Source organism: Triturus cristatus, chromosome 5_2 (genome assembly GCF_964204655.1).
Source record: "Triturus cristatus chromosome 5_2, aTriCri1.1, whole genome shotgun sequence".
Classification (NCBI taxonomy): domain Eukaryota; kingdom Metazoa; phylum Chordata; class Amphibia; order Caudata; family Salamandridae; genus Triturus; species Triturus cristatus.
Window position 1 is genome coordinate 437,650,328 of NC_140588.1, and position 21,594 is coordinate 437,671,921.

General features: G+C 42.9%; 1 protein-coding gene across 1 annotated transcript in view; it reads right to left on the reverse strand.

Moving 5' to 3' along the window:
- IGFBP3 (insulin like growth factor binding protein 3) overlaps positions 1-21,594 on the reverse strand; it is a 44,723-nt gene that overhangs the window by 15,992 nt on the left and 7,137 nt on the right. The window contains exons 2-3 of the mRNA XM_085607383.1: positions 19,410-19,630; positions 11,660-11,779 (exon numbers count right to left, since the gene is read on the reverse strand). Of these exons, the coding sequence (XP_085463509.1) occupies positions 11,660-11,779; positions 19,410-19,630 (341 nt within the window). The remainder of the gene's footprint in view (positions 1-11,659; positions 11,780-19,409; positions 19,631-21,594) is intronic.

A 21,594-nucleotide genomic window follows, 5' to 3' on the forward strand; every position in this document is an offset into this window, starting at 1 on the left:
GTTGGGAAAGCGTACCATTTTGATGCATTCCTAGGGTGATATGTCTTGGCATATCTGGGAATGTGCCTAAATCCATGAGTGGGTGCATGAGAATGCCTATGCTGCAACCATGGAACGCCTTCTCAACGCAAAGTAACACAAGTCAAAGATATGCACTGCCTTGCTTTCCTAAGCCATGCAGAGCCACGCAAGGTGGGTTTGCCTGGCTTAGTAAATCTTTCTTAAACCCATGTGTTTCCTTGCTTCACCTTGCGTGATGCAGGGGCAATGAAAGGTGTGTAAAGTGTATATTGCACCAGCATAGTCTTGTAGAGATTCTGATTAGCCTTCTCATAGTTAACTGACTTTGCCACTTTTCCTATGCCTACCCTCTTGTGTGGTTTACTCTAGTGAATGTTAGTTGGTGTATTTTTGTGTGATTGCATAGCTGCTTAGATCATTTTCACAGCTACTCTGAACACGTGTGGCACCTATAGCTCACGAGGATTTTGTAGACAAGTGCACACATTGATCAGCTTATACACGTGCGAGTAAACACAAGTTATGCTTGTGTACAAAATATTCAGGATTCTCCCAATTTTCATGCAAATGCTCAACTCAATTTATAATTTCACATGTTCTTTCACAGATTTTATAAAAAATAAGTCAAATTGAAAACATTGCAAATCCCCCTTCCCCCAATTGAAACCTTTGAGCTGCTAAAAAATAAAGTCTTTCGATATCACTTCTGCTATATGTAGCCAAAACATTTTGTATCAATTGTAAATAGACGGACTGCTGGCACCACCACCAATGTTCTTGCTGCGGAATTTTAAGCTAAATTATGCTGTTGTCCAGAGGCATGTTGCTGTAGGCCTGCATCACATCCAAACCACCGTCCCGGCAGGACATTAAAGAAAGCCAAGTTGTTGAACTGGGAGTGGACAGTCTATTTGGAACAAAGTGTGCTCAGTATAAAAACTGCTTTCCGAAAACCTACTGGCATTTCAAACAAGTTGGGAGGGATATCTGTAAAGTGGTCGCGCCCTGGATGGGAGTAAGCAAGGGTTAAGAACTAAGGAATTCTGAGCAGTGACACCGTGGAGGACGGAATGCTCTGCACAGGAAGCTGAGGCGGAAGGAATTCTCAGGCAGCTGTCGAGGAATGCTCATGAGAGCCTTGCATTCCTGGGAGGCTCATCTTAGTTGTAATGCTTTCAAAATGTTTCAGTGACATAATTCTCTTACTAGACGCTGGGGACTGAAAATGGCCGGAAAACACGATGCTCTCGTTTACGTTTCTCTCTATTAAAGCGTCAAGCTTGGAACAAAGAAGCCGGTCTAATGCACAGACGGCAATCCCAGAATACAACCCATGCTTTGGAATGGAGTTTGATTCAAACTCCTGGGGTCATGAATTCACATGGATTGCCCTCGCAGCAGCAATATACTCCTTCTTGACTAAGCAGAGGTACACGCCACATGCATTCCACATGAGTGGCAGACTGAAACCTAAACTGCTCCTGTTAAAATGTTCAAACCAGCACAATACAGATACGCATGGGTTCCTGCTGCACGTTTGGGAAATAGCGACCAATCTTGCTCTGAAAGCAGCCCCTACCAGGAAATGCAAGAGTGGGAGAAGGACCTGGCCAGCCCTGATATGGGGTCGTAAGGCTAGAACCGGCTCCCACCACACCTAATTGTATGTCCGCCCCTTTAATTGGTCTTGACAGTGACACAAAGCACCTGTGGCCCATCCCTCCCTTCGATGGAGCAGCCGATCTTCCTCTGAAAGAAGACCCTACCTGGAAAGTGCAAATGTGGCAGAATGACATGGCCGGCCCTAATGTTGAGTCATACGGCCGGAAGTGGCTCTCACCACACCTATTTGTATATCAGTCCATTTACCTGTGCTGAGGCAGTGACACAAAGCACTGATAGGCCACCCGTCCCTCTAATGACAGCAGACAATTATCCCACCTAAGAAAAGTTCTCATAAATAAGGACACCTACAATCCTGACAGCCGCACTTCAAGAGCATACTTTCAGTAACATCATTCTTTTTAGCATCAACCTCTTTACTGTGGGAAATTGATGCCAATGCTTTATCTGTCAGTTGAAGAGAAAATCATGCGAAGTCAAGGTTCAGCTTTGCCCTTGTGGAAGATCCCTCGTTTTACATTCAAAGGCGAGATGGCCATGAGTATTGTCTGTGGTATCTGTAAACGGGACACACAGGGGGCCTTATTTACAAGCCCCTTGCGCCACCCGTACGTCACTTTTCCCATGTTAAAAATGACGCAAAAGTGGCGCAAGGGGCTTGTGAATAAGCCCCAGGGTCCCTAAAGTCTAGGTGGTGGAATGCTCCGAATTCCGCGGCACAGAGAAGTGCACTCCAAACCGAAGATCTCTGCACACAGTGGATGATGCAATGCACTTGCTTGACCTGCGAACTGGCCCATCTCCTAATGAGAGGTGCATGTGTTTCGGCATAACAGTTCCTCAATGGCATTGCCTTCATCTTTTCCAGCATTCTTTTTGTTGCAAAGGATGACAATGGTTAGACAGCTTCTTCCCAAGGACCCCTGAAGCTAGAATGAAACAGGAACCCCATAGCCCTTTACCAAGGGGCGTTCTTTAGATGGGGGAAGGAATAGGCTTGCTCTTAGTATGGCGGTACAATGCCGATGGTGGGACAATCGAAAACCCCATGTGCTCTCCTACATTTTATCATGTGTCACTGACAGTACCATACGGGTTTGGAGGTCATGCTTAAAAGAAGTAGTTAGGAGAGTTATGAAAATTACTATTGTTGCAGTGAACTCTGATTTTAACACTATGAGATATCTCTTGTTAAATTTAAGCAAAAACTATTGAGATAACTGTGTATTGCATTACCGCATAAAACATATACCTTGCAAAAGAACTCAAAAAGAGTGATATTTGTTGTATGCAGAATCCTGCCAAATGAAGCCATGTGGGTTCTGAGAAGAGTATGGGTTGCAGGCTTGTTTATATGGCACGAAAAACATCTGAAAGGTGAGGGACACCGGGGAAGATGTGAAACTAAAAGAGTGTGCAAAAGTGAGTAGGAGATGGTCTGGTTTAGGCTGCCCTAAAAGTACAGCAAGCTGTGCTTCATTTGTAAATATATATATATATATATATATATATATATATATATATAGAGAGAGAGCTAAGTTTTTCTTAGGAGCCCACTCTTCACGTAGCTAAATACTAAAGTTGCTGAGTACCATCGCTGCTTAACACATGCTGCCACGTCTGTGAATTGCAAACAGCACATGATTTTTTACACCATCCTGCACATTCTGCCTCTTTATCTGCCGTTTGCAGGATCCTTTTAATCTTTTCTTCCTCCCTGTGTCAATTTTTTCCTATATTTCTAGTCCTCCTACTTTCTTCCCTTTCAGTCTCTCACTTGCTCTGAATCAAAGTATGAGATCCAAAATAAGTCCTGGTCCTCAGAAATGCATGTCGCTGGCCATCACCCGCAACCAATGGTGCGAATTTAGCATCACTACTGCCAGTTTTGATGGATGTACGTAGTTTGTTGTTGCCCCATTATAACTCTGCTTCCGTTCCTTGCCTTCCATTTTGTTGTCACTGCTTTAGCTATGATACACATTAAAGCACACCTCTCTGTGACAGCCACCACCACATCCCTAGGTGAGAAGATTGACGCTGAATTTCTGCCCATAATGTGGCATAAGAAATGCCAAAGTGGGTCTATAGACATTGCTGGAGAAGATTAAAAAAAAAAAACAATTCTAAATAGGTTCACACTTTAAATATCCCCGTGAATACACAGCGGGTGTCGCTGTCATGGAAAGCCAACCCCGACCCTGGGAGAAATATATTGCGTTCTCAAATTGCTGCCTGGAATAGGAAGCCATCTAGTTCTTCTAGGAACTCTTAAAGGGCTATTTACAACTCAAAACCCTTACCTATCACAGTCACGTGGGAGCTGAAACATGTATCTCTGAGTTTTATTACACAGGCGCACTGCTTTTTTTAAACTGCTCGGAGTCATCCGGTGTTCTTGCCGGTCATGTTTAATATTACATGATCAAGAGACTTAGGACTCTGTTGCCAGGGCCACCGGATCTAATAAAAATACTTGGCTCTGTTTAAGGGGCGTGCATGGTGCTAAAAGAGTTACTAGCTCACACAGTAAACTTGTTTCCTTGCGTCCAGAGCTTTAAATGGGCAGGTGCTGTCAAGCTCTTAGTATCAACGCTCCTCATTTTTTACTTCAGAGTATGGGACAAAAGAGCACATCTTGGGAAGTTTGCCAATCACTTGTAAACGCTTTGCTAGTACTTCCCAGAAAATACATTTACACTGACACTTCTCTGTAGTGAACCGCAGACTCTACTTTGTGTCGGTGGCACTGTGAGACAACGAGCATCTGGGGTTGTATTACTGAAACAAATGCACAGTGCCCGACTATGGCCGTGAACCTAACCACACAAAATTTGCTCTTTTCATTTTAGCTGTAAACTCATTTAATTTATGCCGGAGCTGGAGAGAGTACTGCAGTGAAAGAGAGGTATCAGCTTTAAACAGTTGTTCCATCTTTCACTGCTAGAGGACCTGCCAGCCTCTGGTGTGTCGCCACGCCCTCTCAACCTTCATAAAGGCCCTGTTTGAAATGGCACTTTGTTAGAAATGGGGTCTCTAGTTGGCAGAGGTATACACCGTCTGCAAGTAGGAACCACCACTCTAGTCAGGGTAAGCTAGATACACACTAAAAGATAACCTGTGCTCACCCTCTGGTAGATTGGAACAGAGCAGTCAGATTTATCTAAGGAGGCAATATGTAAAGTATTTGAGCAACACAATGAAGACATCACAAAAGGACACCACACAGGTTTAGAAAATAGACAATTTTTGAAATAAATCCAGACCAAAACAACAAAAATCTAATAAATAGAAGTTGAGTTATGAATTTGTAAAGATTAAAAAGAGTTCTAGCACTTAGAGGCAATACGTGCCAATGGGGGTTTTCTGTTCATGCTGGAACAAGGCAAAGTCAATAGCTCAGGCTAACTGTGATTGAGCGCAGGCTTGCTACAGGACCTATGCAGCTCCCAGTTAACAAAGTACCATATCCTGGTCACAGCAGTGAGATGTGGGGCGTAGTCGATACGTCGATGTTGATCCCGTTGTTGTGGCGATGCATCGGTTCTAGAGATGAAGTGCTGAGCCAAGATGTTTTGATTCTGAAGTGCAATACACCATGTTTCTCACTCAGCTGAAAGTTGTGTCGATCTCTCCACACTTGTGCATCAGCGATATATGGTTCCAATGCATCAGGTTCTCAAGGCGATGCATTGGTTCCAAGAGTGATGCGCCAATTCTACTCCCGCAATCGGGTTGATGCACGGGTTCTGCTACATGCAGACTGAAGATGCATCGATCTCCATGATGCAAGTATCTGGGCCCACTTTCAGTGAACCAGGCACAGGAGCAGGGATAGAGACTTTGATATTCCTGAGTCTCAAGCAACAGGAGGCAAGCCAACAAGTCTTTGGAGATTACTTTGGTGCAAAAGTAGAGTCCAGCTCTCCTCAGCAGAGTCAGAGAGCAGCAGGCAGCAATGTAGCACAAGAGAAAAGCAGCCCTTCCAGATCAACAGTCCAGCAGAGTGTCAGTCCTTGATGAAGCACAGCAGTTCTTCTGACAGATTTCAGTTGTAGGTCCAGAAGTGTCTGCCTTAGTAGGGTCAGACACCCAGTACTCTTACCCAGTTGTGACCTTGAAGGGCTGGTGACTTCAAAGAAGAGTCTTTGCAATGCACATGGGTCCTTTCTTCCCAGTCTTGACTCCAGACTATCTGTAGGGGGTGATCAGCCCATTGTGTGGGAAACAGGCCTATTCAGGTGTAAGTGTCAGCTCCCCCTCCCTTCCTGCTCCGAAACAGCCATCAGAATGCAGATGAGTATGCAGACACACCTAACCTTCCTGTGTTTGCAGCTGTCTGGAGGGAATGCACAATGTGTAGCTGTCACTCACCCCAGACGTGTATTGGAGACAGGCTGCAGTCAGACAGACCAGTAGGAGCAGAGAAATTCCCACTTTTCTAAAAGTGGCATTTCCAGCAAAGTAATGTTAAATCCAACTTTACCAGTAAAGAGGATTTATCAATACCATTCCAAAGATATAAAAGATGATGCAGCTACTCTTTTCTAATCAGGAAATACAGCTTAAAAGTGTATGAAGGAATTCCCAATGTTAACCTATGAGATGAGTAGGCCACTCAGTAGTAAAAAAAACGAATTTGGGTGTTTGTGACTATCAGGATAAAATGTAAAAGTACATGTTCTACCTTTTATTTACACAGCACTCTGCCTTATGGGCTACATGTCACCTTAGGGGTGACATGTGTAATGAAGGTGGAGTGTAAGGCTTGTCAAGACGTTTTAAATGCCAAGTCAAAGTGGCAATAAACTGCACGCAGAAGCCCTGCAATGGCAGGCCTGAGACAGGTTTGAAAGGCTACTTGTGTGGGTGGCTCAACCAGTGCTGCAGGCCCACTAGTAGCATTTAGGTGACAGACCCCGAGTACGTGGTATACAACTTTACAAGGAACGTACAAGTAAACTAGATAGGTCTATTGTGTATACACTAATGTTACCATGTTTATGGGAGAAGCCCATGCACTTTAGCACTGGTCAACAGTAGTACAGTAGTAAAGTGCTTACTTTTAAGGCCAAGAAAAAGAATCATCAAAAAGAGGGGGTAAGCAGGCAAAAAGATTGGGGCAAGACCACCCTAAGGATGACAGGTCTAAGATACTTCTCTATGTTGGCAGCTGCCAGGGCATTTCTGTCACCCTCTAAGTTCCCATCCACATGAAGCCATTGACTCCATAGTGATGCCCTAACTATGCACACTTTCTAGATGGTACATAGTTAGGGAGCCTTGACCGACCCTCTTTGTCACTGCATCGGTAATGTTTAGGAGTGTGCGAAATTTACATAGTTTGCTTTCACATAATTATGCAAAAGTTTTGAAAAATTAAAGGAAATTACTTGCAGTTATTAAAAATGAAAATTAGTATTTTTCCTCTATATTTTAGCGGGAAATGCATCCATGTGTCGATTTCTGGCGCAAAGATCCATTTTTAATAAGCATCATAACAGCCCCTCGCATTCTGCTGCTCCTTTAACCCCTTGTGTGCCCATGACGAGCTGGACTCGTCATGGGCCGCGGTTGCGCTGTGCCCATGACGAGTCCAGCTCGTCATAAACCCCGCCCGCTAATGTAACGGCCGGCACAGGGCGGGGAAAGGGCGTGGCACACAAGGGGTTAAGTTTACAGTAAAAAACAACATGTTTCACTGTAAATATTTAGAGTGAATTGTGTGTAATTATGCAAAGTGGTATAATGGCCTAATTTTGAGAATTTTGCATAACAAAAGTAACGCAAAGGTTAAAAAAATTACGAAAGCAATGCTGGCATAATTTACATTACGCTCAGGCCTAGTAAAAGTGTTCATATGAATAGCTAAAATTGTTCCCTCGTTTGCATAGGCCATGACACATTCAAGTGAAAGTCCTTTTAATATTGAGCAGGCATAAAATGTACAGCTAAAATTTGACTGTAAAAGAAGGGGACCTATATGCATTTTCTACTCCTTTTGCAATAAGGACGCGAACTGAAGGATGCAAAAAAGAAGGCAAACATTTCAAGAGGGTATTTTGCCAATCAGGCCTCATAGGTCTTTCTAAGTACTGAACATGCTATGCATGTTTGCAGTACATACACCAGTCACAAAAAGATACAATAGCATATTTTTCAAGCTTAGGGGCTTAACAATGTAAAAATATTAGGAATCCTTGAACATGCTGAAGAATAATTTACTTCCATGGAATTGATGGTTAGAAATCCCGTAAACATTTATAGGACCTACGTGTTAAACAAGTATACTTGCCTGATACTCCTTGTACAATAGAAGAGTCAGTGAGAAGTGAAAGTACTGAATGTAGCAAAGCCAATAAATTACTGATCGTAGCTACTGTTAATGATGTTATCATGCCACATGCTCATAAATGTCTGCATTCAGACTAAATCCTGCCTCCCCAAACAGGACTCAGAGAAAAATGGAACTGCAATGGTCATGAGAAAAATGACCCTAATCACTTGAACTGTCCTGGCTACTAAAGTATGGTATCAGCAGGTCCAGTTTCGAGGCTCACAGTAGTAAAATGCAACCACAAGCCTATGCGCCCCACTGGTATTTTCCCAGAATATCCAGGCAGACTAATGTCTATAATAAATATAGAGTCCTAACTATTGTTTGTAAAAATATTTCCCTATTTCAGTTAATATTAGAATATCTGAACCCAAATAGATGATATTTTTGTGAAAAATGTTCATGACAATATTTTTTGTATAATATTTTTTTGACTATAATATTGTGACATACATCTCACCTCACAATGGTGGGACCACCGCTTGCAGACATCTGGAGAAAGGTATCTATATTTCTCATTATCACCAGGAGGCACTATAAATGTGTAAAGTTTTGCATGAAGGGGCAGACCAGCATCTCAGGTCTTGCAAGGAAGAGGCAGTTGGGAGTTGTCACCAAAGCACTGATGGCACTAGTGATGCAACTGGATGGCTCAGTCCCTACCGCACAACCCACCTCTTGATCTGTCAGCAACTACGCTGCAATTATGAGCTAGCCAGTGACAGTATGAAGCTATGTAATCAACAACCTTCTACCGGCTACCTCAACAGTGACATCAAATGTCTGGATGAGTGGATCACAAAATGTGCCAGCTCTCTGACACCTTGTAAACACATTGCACATAAAGGAATATGGAAGCAGGCCAGCTGGTACACTGATAAACTCTGTGCAACAAAACAACAATGAAAACAAATAGATAGAAGATGGAGAATGAACCATAGAAAACTATAAAAAAATAAAAACATACAGGACACCACTGAGATGATACCACCAACAAATGAACAAAATCGAGAAGGCCCTAGCAGAGCACATAGACAACAGCTTCAACAGCAGCAACTACATCACCCCCTCACAAGAACTATGTGACAAGCTCTAAGAATTCTTCAACAAAATCAAAGCCACCTACAACAATGTCAACACCCAAGCAAACCTCTGCACCCTTACCACAAACACCCACAGAAAAATCCTGACTGTCTGGGAACACTCACTGCGAAAGTAACAGCCAACATCAGGAGGGCACCAACGCACCCCTACCCCCACTGCATCTACAATATGGGCGCTGCTCCTATCAGCTAAGACCTCAGACAGCATTCTGAACAGCTCCATCACCTCCTGGATGCCTGGAAACACATGATGGTCAACACATTGCTAAAGAAACCCTCAGCAGACCCCACAGAAGTAGCAAACTACCACCAGATCTTCCTTCTACCCTACCAGGGCAAGGTAATTGAAAAAGCCATAAACTCTCTCACTGCCTCAATGCACACCATATCTTAGACACCTAGGAATTAGGTTTTTGGCCAACCGGAACACAGCGACTGCCCTCATTGAAGCAACTTACTACATCTGGCGGATCCTTGACCATGGAGACACAGCAGCCCTTATAGCACTTGATCTCTCTGTAGCTTGTGGCACAGTCTCTCACTCCACCCTGATCAGAAGACTATACAAAGCAGGCATACAAGTGCCCGTCCTCAACTGAATCTGCTCCTCCCTCACAGGAAGAAAACAAAGAGTCAACCTGCCACACTTTACTGCAGAAGCCAAGAACCTCATACGCAGAGTCCCCCAAGGATCATTTCTCAGTCTAACATTATTAAACGTATACATGACTTCACTGGTGGACCTGATCAGATCATATAACATCAACATATGCTCCTACGAGGGTGACACTCAATTGTTACTCTCCCTGACATAGAAGACCCCCACTAGAAAAAACAACTTTGCCACATGCATCACTGCAGTAACCACATGGATGAAATCCCCAACTATCTCAAACTAAACGCTGACAAAACTGAAATGGTGATCTTCAGAAGGAAAGCCTCCCCTTGGGACTCCACCTAGTGGCCAACGGACCTCAGCCCTTTACCCACCCATACTGCCCAAGCAAGAAATCTTGGAATCATTCTGATTGACAAGCTCAACATGACAGCCCAAGTAAATGCAGTGACCCCCATTTGCTTCCACATTCTTTGGATGCAGCAAAATATATTTAAATGGCTGCCAGAGAACACCAGGTAAATGGTTACATAGACCCGGATCACCAGCAGACTTGACTAAAGCAACACACTCCATGCAGGAATCACTAAGATGCGCAGGCTCCAGACCATTCCAAATGCCACAGCAAGACTCGTCCTCAACCTATCTCATCGCACTCTCATCACTCCACATCTCAGAGAACTGCACTGGCTCCCAATCCACAAAAGCACCCAGTTCAAACTACTCACCCACACATACAAAACACTAAACAATGCTGGCCCTGCATCCCGTAACAGCCACATCCACTTCCCATCTCCCAAGCTCCTCAGTTCAGTCATACTTTCGCTGGCACGCACACACCATATCTGCAAAGCCACAGTTGGAGGCCGTGCCTTCTCCTATATCTATACAAATCTTGGAACAACCTCCCTCAACACATCAGAGCCTCCTTATCACTTCTCATGTTCTGCAAGAAGCTGAAGCCCTGGCTCTTCGAGTAACTTCTACAAGGAGAAAGCTGCCTAACCCACCTCCAATGCACCTGGATATCCTCACGGGTGATTAGTGCACTAAACAAATATTCATAACATCACATAACCAGACTTTTGCCAGCAGGTAGCGTTCAATGCACCCCATAGATGTCAGGTGCTGCCATATAAGCTCTACATCCCAGGTTAGTCTGCCTTCTTCCGCAACTGATCTGTTGAACTGTCATTAGTGTTTTGCTTTTGCCCACCAGGGAATCCAGGATCTGGCAATGCACCAGCCAAGTTCAGCTATTGGCTCTCTGGCGCTCTTAGGATGTTTGCCTGAACAAATGAACACATCCTTGTATAAAAAATATGCACTTATGTGCCAGGGCTGAAGAGCTAATACATTAACAATGCATTCTTTATTCTTTTTTACATAACACCAGCTTGCCAATGCCAGAACTATTTGCTTTCCTAAAGCTTGTCATACTTGAAACCAATAATACATGATATGACGGCAGACATTTTAATATGATAAAGTAACCCTGATGAATGGAATTTGTCACGATTCTGAGACTGAAATACCTCTGAACTAACATGGAAGTGGCCTTTATCAAAGGGCCCAATCAACAAATATTTAGATATGGGTAGGTGTGACTTATGCTTGCAGTACTCCTTGCCTACTCCCAAAATACAGTAGTAAATTAGAAGTATTATAATGACAGTAAATCGGGGGAAAGCTTTGGTTATTGGGCCCGAAGTGTGTTTTTTAGGGTGATCATGCCCCCTTGCCTAGCTTGCAAACTAAAGTTTTGTCCCTTAATTGCAAAGCAGCATTAGGTTTACTTGCAGCAGCTGATACACGGCACACATTCACATTAAATGAAAAGTTGCTATTTTGATCTAATCGATAATTTAACATTTGAGACTATGCAGTTTGTTTTTACATCTATCGCCAAAAAATAACTCAAAATAATCATTTGATGATCTGTCAGTACATTCTGCTCACCTGCTTTTTCTTGTAGAATCCCTTCTTGTCACAGTTTGGAAGATGAAACCCCCTCGGGCTTAAACTATTCATGATCTTTATCTGGTTTAATATGCTTTCCATTTCCCTTCTACAAGGGCCCTGTCAAAGCAATTGGAAAGAGAAGACAATGGGTAAAATGAGTCTTAAAGCTCTTACCTGAGCAGTACACTTCAAGAGTGATTAGCAAAGTGGCATGTTTTTGCAAAAGCAGGAACTGAAGACGATGGAAATTAAAAGACTTTTTTTTTTTTTACAACAACAGACTATAAGTCAGGATAGCCTCCAAGTCATTACGTTATTGTTATAATAAATCTCAGCTCATTTGGTCATTTGAGCTACCAGGAAGCGTCCTTTCTGGCTATGGCTCCTCCTTCGCTGAAAGCGATAGTGTTAGATCCCACGAACTGCTTTTCCCATGAAATGTCTTTACAAGGGCACAATGGTTGGTAAGCCCCATGCTTTGTATACCTCCATCCCCATGCATTCGACTACAGGCCAGAACCTGAAACGTCCTGCGGCCTACAAAGTCTGGCGGGAGACTCCTGCCCAGCCATGAGTGAATGACATCAATTCTCTGTGCCAAAGCCTCAAACTGATTTTTCTGCCCAGCTGTGTCATAAAATGTGTAAGAAAAAACATCATTCCTGGGTCAGGCAGATTTGCATTGCCCCGCTCCTTCAATAACAACATTTGCAATGCATGAAAGGTTAAAAAAAACAGCCATGTGCATTGAATGACCAAGGCAAAATCAACATTCTACAATAGACATTTGGTCAAGTTGTTAATATAAAAGTTGATGAATTATTGCACCTGCATCACAGCTGTTTATATAATTTCGGATTTTTTTGTGACAATTTGCACCAGCACAGGTGTAATCTAAATGTTTTTGGCTCCTGGGCAAAAAAATAATTACTGTTCACTTAATATGTGTAAAGTACTTCATTAACTATTCAGTTTCAAGGCAATGCAACATGTGCACAGTGCAGCCACTGTGTGCAAAGTAATGTGCTTGGAAAGGAGAGGATGCACAAACTAGGTAACAAGGGTGTGCAACTCTTCCTACTTCTCAAATGTTTTCTTTAACTTAAACTGGTGAAGTCTAAAAAAATGGAAGACGAGTGGCGTCTATGCTGCAGAGCTTTACGTGCACCACGCGGCACTCCCTGTACATGTTGGGCGGGACATCCGGTTGAAGAGAATGCTAATAGGAAACTACACACTGGACAAAGTCGGAGAACTTCACACTTCTATGACTTTGCCGGCCTAGTGTCGCATTTCACGCACCCCTAATACCTACGAGAAGTTATAAAGTGCACTAGCAAAATGTGCTGAATGAACACCTGCCACGTTGCTGTTGTGACTGTGCACATCAATTGTGTGGGCTGGACCGGAACCACAAAGAAACTAACATTAGTTTACTGAATTTTTGCAACTCACAGAGGTGCCTGTACTACGTCTGCACAGTGCAAACCTGGGCCTATCACAAGTTTCCATGTCATGTGCCATTTTTTCATGTTGTATTTACCCCATAGAGAAACCTAATCCCCTGCACTCCCACGCGTCTGAGGGTTTTCTGCTCCCCTGAAAATATTTAATGAGCCCTTTGTTCGGGCAACTCTCTGAACATTTCCAGGGTGGGAAAGGGTCTGAGAGGAGTTTGTGAATATCCACAAACTCGTGAGCCTGCAGGTGTTTACAAACTATCGAAGCAAATCACGCCTTGGTCTGCCCTCCTCCAACCCTGGACGTTCATTTACTAGTCTGCACTTGAAAGAATTTGTGGTACACACTCCAGCTTTGTTTAATTTGATAGTTGATACACATAAACATCATCCTCTAAGTGCGAAGGCTTTTATTTACAGTTTTTATATAGTTGGTACTTGTCATATAAGAACGTTCTACGTGAGCTGCAGAATACAGTACACAAGGTCACATGGTTTATTTGTTTTTTTGTTTAGCCACAAGGAGATTGAGTGATTGGCCTAAAATCACACAATGTTGAGCCAATGCTGCGACTCGAACCCGGTTCCCCAGTTCTAAGGTCCAGCCCCAGACGTTTAGCCACAATTCCTCTGTTCATTGCTGAGAAACTGACAGAGAGGGATTCACGATAATTTACAGCAATTAAAACAGATCAAATAGATTTAGATTCATTCTACAGTTTGGTGAAACATGTACTATTTGTGGCAAGTGACAGACTGATATACCAGGAAAAATTAGTTTCACATAACGGAGTGCGGCAGTGTAACTTTTTCAGCTAAACCGACAGCAACCTCAATGGTTCCGTAAACTGAGCAGTCGGACTATGCGTTGTCACAGCTACTTTGTTACAGAAGGTATCATGAGACCTCATTAATAGTCAAGAACAATGCAAAGATTTTCAATACAATTGGCAAAATAAAATTTTGCCACGAGGAGCACTCCCCAAAGACCGAAAAGGGCTGCCTCATGCCCATCTTTCAGTAAAGTGGCACCACCACACTGTGGGTCATGCAGGCAACAGCAGTACTTTACCCTACGGTATCCTCACCCTGTCGTTACCCTAGTACTGCAAGAAGAGGTCCTGCTAAAGTGTCCGCAAATTCAAAAGTGGACATTCAATCATCTGCATGGCCAATTTATCCATGTAAAGGGGAGAAGATGGTATCTTCAATCACGTTTTTCCTATTCCTAAATTTTGCATTCAAATCACATCCCGCAAGGAGTGCACAAGTAAGTTCTTCTGCTGCATGAGTGGCAGCCTGTTTATCCATCCAATACAGGGGCAATGAGAGAAGACAATGAAAGATCCAGGCACCCTCCTGGGCCACTTCAGAAGGATCCAGGTATAAATCTGTCTGTCTGGGAGAGGCCTGCGGTGAGGCCTCATCCCATCCTAAAGAAACAGTAGGGTATCTTGGAGCAGAGCCAGACAGCACACCCAAGCCTGACAGAGAACCCTGGCCCGGATCATTTATTTGGGGAGATTCATGAGGGTTGGGGAAGTCTAATTGTAGAAAGCACTGTGTAAACAATAAACAGCGTCCCCACTTTGCACTCCTGGGGGTTGGCGACCCTTAATTTAAAGTTCCAGATTTAAATCAATCCTTCAAAAGAAATTTTTGGGAGAGATTTTATTGAAAAAAGTCTTCTTTTTATTTACCACAATGTTGCGCCACACATGTGGACTGATATAATCATGAAATTAGCTTCAAACACTGCAATTTTTGTTGTGAAACATTCTCAATTCATTTTGTTTGAAATATTCCCATAATCCCGATGCATTTTAGGTCAAAGCCCTTCTTCAGGGGTATCATTCTGTAAGATTTAACAAAAGAATCAATGATTCAAGGGGTAAAAAATCCTCCTTCATATTCTCCTTAGTATTGATGACTAGATAGTGACCATTAGTAAAAAAGTGGCACACAATTTTTCGATTTTTTTGGTTGGGGAAGTCTGTCACTGCAACCTTTGTGATAATCTGAGGTCTCCCTCAAGTACAGACAACCTGAATAAGTGACAAGTGAGATGGCTGCTCTCTTTCCGGGTGCAAAGGCTCAGGGGACAGAGTCACACGTGCAAAACAGTGAGCATCTGTCTGCTGCCCAACATGAGGTCTATAGAATATGGAATGATGGCCTATTCTGCAACGAGTACAAGGAAATGTATGTCAAATACCATAACACAACACACAAAACACAAGGAGGGCCAGAGGAGGTTTAAATACCAGCAGGTGATATCTCCCAATTCAGAACCAAAATCACAAAAGAAAACATGGGTCTAGGAATCAGATGAATGCTAATGGAGCATTCCCTTTACAGGACAGTGTCCCTCACCCACCCAAAGGTGGCATGCTTCATCATAGGGTAACCTCCTCGCACTATGAACCAAGTCATGGTGTAGGCTTTTTTTCTTTGTAATATAACAAAACATGTTTGTTACATGCATGTTCACGCATGGGTATCTTGGCACTAAATATCCGGTTTATTGTTTTCCAATTCAATGGTACTCATTTTATAGACCTCGGAAGGCTGAGTGGACACTTTGAGATTAGAGCCTGTAACCATGAGGTCAAACACAGGCCCCAGAAAGTGGATGCATTATTCCACTAAGCCACTGGACCTGGCCTATTGTCTTACACTTTGTTCTGAGAGAAAAACTTTGAGGGAACAATGCTAATTTTGAAACCAGGCCATTCCAAACCCTGTACTCTCTGCTGTGGCTACACATAAAAGTGACAACTCTGTTGAAAGTTTTCTGTATGTGACAGGTTCACCGGGAAATGGAATGTTAACGCACAGTGTCTGATGCCAGAAATGTACGATAAACCGTTCTGTCAGACCGCCAAGTCACTGGCAAAACCATTTGTAATAACAACCAGAAAAAAACAAAAAATGTAATGCAAGTTGGAATCAATGTAAGCGTGTGAACAATATTCTAGGTGAACTTCAAAGAACATACAAGGCTGCACAGTAGAGTTCTTCAGGTAGTTCATTCATATGATGAATGGGATTTTTCATGTCTATTCCATTCCAGTTCGCAATTACATTAATTTTATTTTTTATTTTTGTCGATATGTTTCGACATTCGTTTTTCAATCAGTTTTCCACCATTTTGTCCTTTCCATGTAGATTAAAGCCGATTTCTGCAGCATTATGGTCTTTGTCATTTTCACTAGAGACTATGGGAAGTTCATTATAAGGCATGGCTATCAATTCCATACAATTTCAGTGGAGACTATGGGAAGTTTAATGTAGATATGGCTATCAACCCTAAATTAGGGTAGTGTGGTTTTCTATTTCTGACCTCATATGCTTCCGTTTATGTCTTCAAGACCGGAGCACTAAGATACCCCTATAGGATATTAGTTTGCACATTACAAAAGACATAAACACATAAACTTAAATACATTTTATTTGTATTCATGATTTGTGTGACAATCGCTATGGTAATGCAGCTGTAACTGGAAACCTTTTAATAAAACTATGTTCTATTGACAATATTCCCTAAGAATGAGGACATGACACTCACTCTATTGTACCAGAACATTCTAAATATCGCCTGACACAACTATTGTGTCCTAAATATCGTTTAAAAAAATATCGTTCTGTAGCCTCAATATGTATGTCAGACTATAGTTTTAGTCTAACATACAACTGGGATACACAGGGCAATCAAAAATACTGATTTATTTTGGACTTTTCTCACCAAAGTCACGTCATTTCTGCTTTAACTGTTCCTTATTCGTGTTTGGAGCGAAAGGGCTTCCAAGATGGTTTGCCGTGCTCGGGCAGAAGCCTGCAGATGCCATAACAGCCTTTTACAGTGGTCACTCAGAGCCTGGAGCTGGCGGTTTAACTCTTAATGAGGTGTGAATACCACATGACTGCAAATGTCATTTCCCAACAGCAAGTTCAGCGCCGACACTGTAGGTCTATTCTGAAGGCAGCGGTCACGGTTGTCAGGAGTACCTAAAACCACGGGGTCCAGAATAGAACCAGAGCGGCCTGGAATGTTTCTGGAATGGTTGAGTACACAAGGCCTGCCGGGATCCACAGCGTTGTATTCTTACTGCGGCCGAGCTGATCCCCGCGCTTTCTATGTGTGTGACTGAAGGTGTGGTCTTGTGGTCGCTGCACGGGACCGGCTGTCAAGGACTCCCTAGGTCCTTGCATCGCTCTGGCACAGGCCCGCCCTGTCAGCTGAACAGAGTCCTGTCACATCCCTCAGGCTTAGTCTTGTTCAACGTGATTAGATCATTAAGGTTTTGTTTACTTGCTCTGAAAAAAACATGGTTCACGGATGCTTATGACCCCGTAAAAATAATTTGATATTTTTAGCAAAAATTGGACCTTGCAGCTTTATGTTTAAGGGTGTGCGGTAATAGAACACGTGCAAAATAAGTGTTTTGCCAAATGAGACAAAGGCGTGCAATAACTAAAGTCACTACATACAGGGCCAGTGGAATTACGCGATTGCGCAGCACCTTGCATTTTACATAACTGTGGATTTGACACATCTGCCAAATAATCCATCATCTGCTGATTAGTCTGCAGATTCTACCCAAAAAGTAGTTTCTAGGTCAAACGGGTCAGAAGTTACTAAAACGAGTTACAGCTTAGTAGAAGGCCATTTTCGTAGGTTGACTGGTCACCTTTTGGTTGCTTATTGATATATTTGGGTGTCGCATAATTTACTCAACCCTGCCACATAATTTAGATCCCTCCTTGCCACATAATTCCAGTGGCCCTGACTACAGACAATTAGGGAGTCAAAAATGGATACTTGGCTAGTGGGAGGCTAAAGGTGTGCTCTTGAAATGCTATGAGGTGGAAAGTTTCTGAGGTTGTATTACAGAAGCTTAAAGACAAGAGAGTTTTGGAGAAAATATCAAGAGCCTTATGAAAGGGGGGTTGGGAGGAATATATATGTGGTGTTTTGAGGAAGAGGTTTTAGTGAAAATTGGAAATGGATTAGGCGAGGCCTGGTACTATATTCACTTCGAGTGGATACTACGTTTTGTTTCTCCAATGAAATGCTCAGCATGTCGGATATAGCTGAGCCCACTCTACTGCACTAGGCTGTGGTTGTCCATGGCGTGCTTTGGACCCTCAGTTGGGAAACACCACCATGTAGATGGATACATAGACAGATAGAAAGTTAGGTACAACGATGACAGACAGACATAGACAGACAGAAAGTAGAAAGATGACGGATGGATGGATAGATGGACGGACGGACAGAGGCAGGCTATTGGACGTTGAAAACCGAAACGGGAAAGGGAAGGCCTAGTGTGTGGCTATTTTTTTTATAAAATACCATACCTTTCAGTGTACAGCGCAAATCACATTTAAAAATTTCTGCAGCAGATTAAAGTCTATGTTAAAGTGCCTCTCACAAGTTGCTTTATTATGGTAGCCACCCTGGCTTGTTACAACTCTGCCGGTAGAACACTCGGGCTTTTGTATGTTTTAAAATTCCTCTCCCGAAAAAAGTACCTTGAAATAAATGCTGCATCTGTGTCACCTGAGAGACTTCCGCGAAGCAACACTGGGCACCAATCTGTGCTCCTTTTCTGTGCTGGCTTGAGAATAACCAGGTTTGCCTGCAAGGCGCAGTCCATGGACCACAATATTGCCTATTCAAGTTCCCTCTCCGCAGAGCTGAGAGGCGTGCGGATGCTGTCCAAGGAATGCAGAACAGTGGCAACTCACATCCAAGCGTGGGTCCAGCCTCACGGTGCGCCAGGGCACTCAGCGTCGCTCCCACGCATAGTTTTCACATGTGCAGGCCGAAGGATTTGATAGTCAGCCAAAAAAGCTCATACTGCGTCCCACAGTCTAGGAGTGCCTTACAGAATGCGCCTCTTGGAACACAGTCATATACCTTTGCTCTAAATGTAAAATAACCAAGCCCCCCATAACTCATTGCCTATGCAACTTATATACACAGTAAATTACAAACTGATCAGCAAATTCTTCAGCATGAGGTTAATAGAACCAAACACCAGGAGCGTAACACAGGCGTCTGCAGCCCTTGTGTGGGAGGGGGGGTCAAAGCCTTCAGCCCCCCACCCCCAACCCTCTAAGGTGGCTCATGCAGCCTAAGGCCAATGAAAATCTATGAGAGTTTGGAGACTCGGGAGCCCCACTTCACATTCTGCAGGGGGGGCATCAATCTGTATTACACCCCTGCCAAACACTAAAGACAGAAATGCCTCTGCAGGTAAAGTACAATCGTGTATACTTACATAGTCAGTCTCTTGTTTGGACTCGGAAGAGAAGTTCTGAGTGTCTGTGCTCTGTGGATCATATGTCAGCTTAAAGCGGTGAGTATTTTTGGCTTGATCTTTCCTGATGATGTCTATTTTGGTGTGGTGTGGAATGTGACTTGACACTCTCTGTGCACCGGAATTAGCTTTATTCTCTGTACTGCTCGCGTTCCTATCTTCGTCCGACTCACTCGAGTTTCCTTTAACAGAGAAATACAGAAACAATTTAACATTATGGGATAAGTTGTGGGCAAACAATTGTATAGTAAGCAAAATCAAAGAATACATAAATGACAATTTCTTTCCTGGCTGCAACCATCCATGCATCAATTTGCACCAATGGCCACTCAAGGCTGACTTACTTTGCATTCTGTCTGGTGACATAAAGAGAAGACACTATATAATTTCTAATGGAAGTACCAAATTCCATGTGGAATCTCTAGGGATAGCATGGACAGGTCTGTAAGGTGATACCAAGGCAGAAGTCTTTTCCTTTTGCCCTGACCCATAGTGACCGCAGCAAGCACCCTTGAGTTAGTACCTATTTTGACTCAAAAACTGACAAATATTTTTAAATATTATCTACTTGTTCAATATGTAGATCCGGCTTTTGCACATCACAGACATAGAAGTCTAGATGCTGGCTCTTGCCAGGACAGGTCACAGCTCAAGCAAACTGCAGTTCCCTAATATTGATAATATTCTAAGTTGCAGAATGATCACATTTGCACCACACATTGACAATGAACCAATACATCAATATATAACATATGACTCCTGGAGTAGTAATGCATACCTACAGAGAAACAATCACTGTAGGGATGCAAACCTACCTGAGTGGATCTTCCCTTCCTTTAAAGATCAAGAGCCTCTCACTAGAAACCAATGGCTCTAAATCTGCACACAATTCTTTCTTTAGGACTGTAATGCGAGCATATTCAGAATGATGTCAGAGGATGAGATCTTGTATATAGAACTCAAACCATCACGGTGTGGGGTCTCCAGAAATTCATAAATCTTGGAAATAAGTTATGGGAAAAGAAGATGGCCTCCCAATGTAGGGATGATACATAGATAGGCAGGGTTGATAAACTAGGTATGCTTTAAGATTCTATAACACATTTGTCAATAGATTTGCAATTTCATTGAAAGCGCAAGGTACCAATGACAGAGGAAAAGAAGGTTTAAAGCACTCTAAATGTATCAGCTTTTCAGTAGCTACAAGATGACATTTGAACATATTGTAGGGTTCCTTGGAAATGTAATTAATTTAAGAAAAAAATATTTCTGGTATTCTTGTGCTGCTATCTTCCATCACAGCTAGATAGTCTATGAAAAACCTACCGTACCATATCAATGCTGTATGTGGAACAGGGCCCCTCCGGGATGGGAGCTGGCAAACGGAAACAAAATGGACATTCAACCAGGGGCAAGTGGAATACTTAATTTCTATTGTCGCTGACTGAAGATAGACAAAACTACACTTGCCTGCATGTCATATGCTGGGGCTTCAAGGCAACATCACCAGAAGTCCCCTTCGAGACAGGAGGATGAAGGACCATCATTCACTAAGTACAGGAATTTACTCACACTTCTAAAAAAGCAGGACAAGCCCTGACCTGGAGCCCTCAACAGAAAAGGAAAATAGAGTGTCCAAGAAACACCTGGTGCCATTGCCTCGAGGCTGACTGGAAGGAGATGGGTTAGATTGAAAGAAAAGCCAAGGAAAGAGATTGCTGGAAAGTCCTGTGTAATTGCCCATACCCAGGGAGGTGTAGCAGGCATAAGTAAGTAAGTTCTACCAAACAAGATAATGAACACCAAAATAGATTATGATCATAACTATTGTTACGGCCAAACTCATAATAAGGCCCTTAAACTTTACCATTGCAAAATATTTCTGTGATTCGGAAATACATACCCGCATGAAATTCGGCAACTGGGCCCAATTTATTGAGAGAAACAAGGGTACATTGGAGGTAGCGGATACCATAATACAGTGGACTCAGAGTTGTGAATATCTTGCCAAGAGTGTTAGGTTCATCACAGCCAAATGACATTTTCAGATTCGTTTTGCTAATCCACAGCCATCCATAGAAATGCCTTGATGTGGTTACATTTGTAGTTTACTCTATATGGATACCATTCTCGTTTCTTTCTCCCA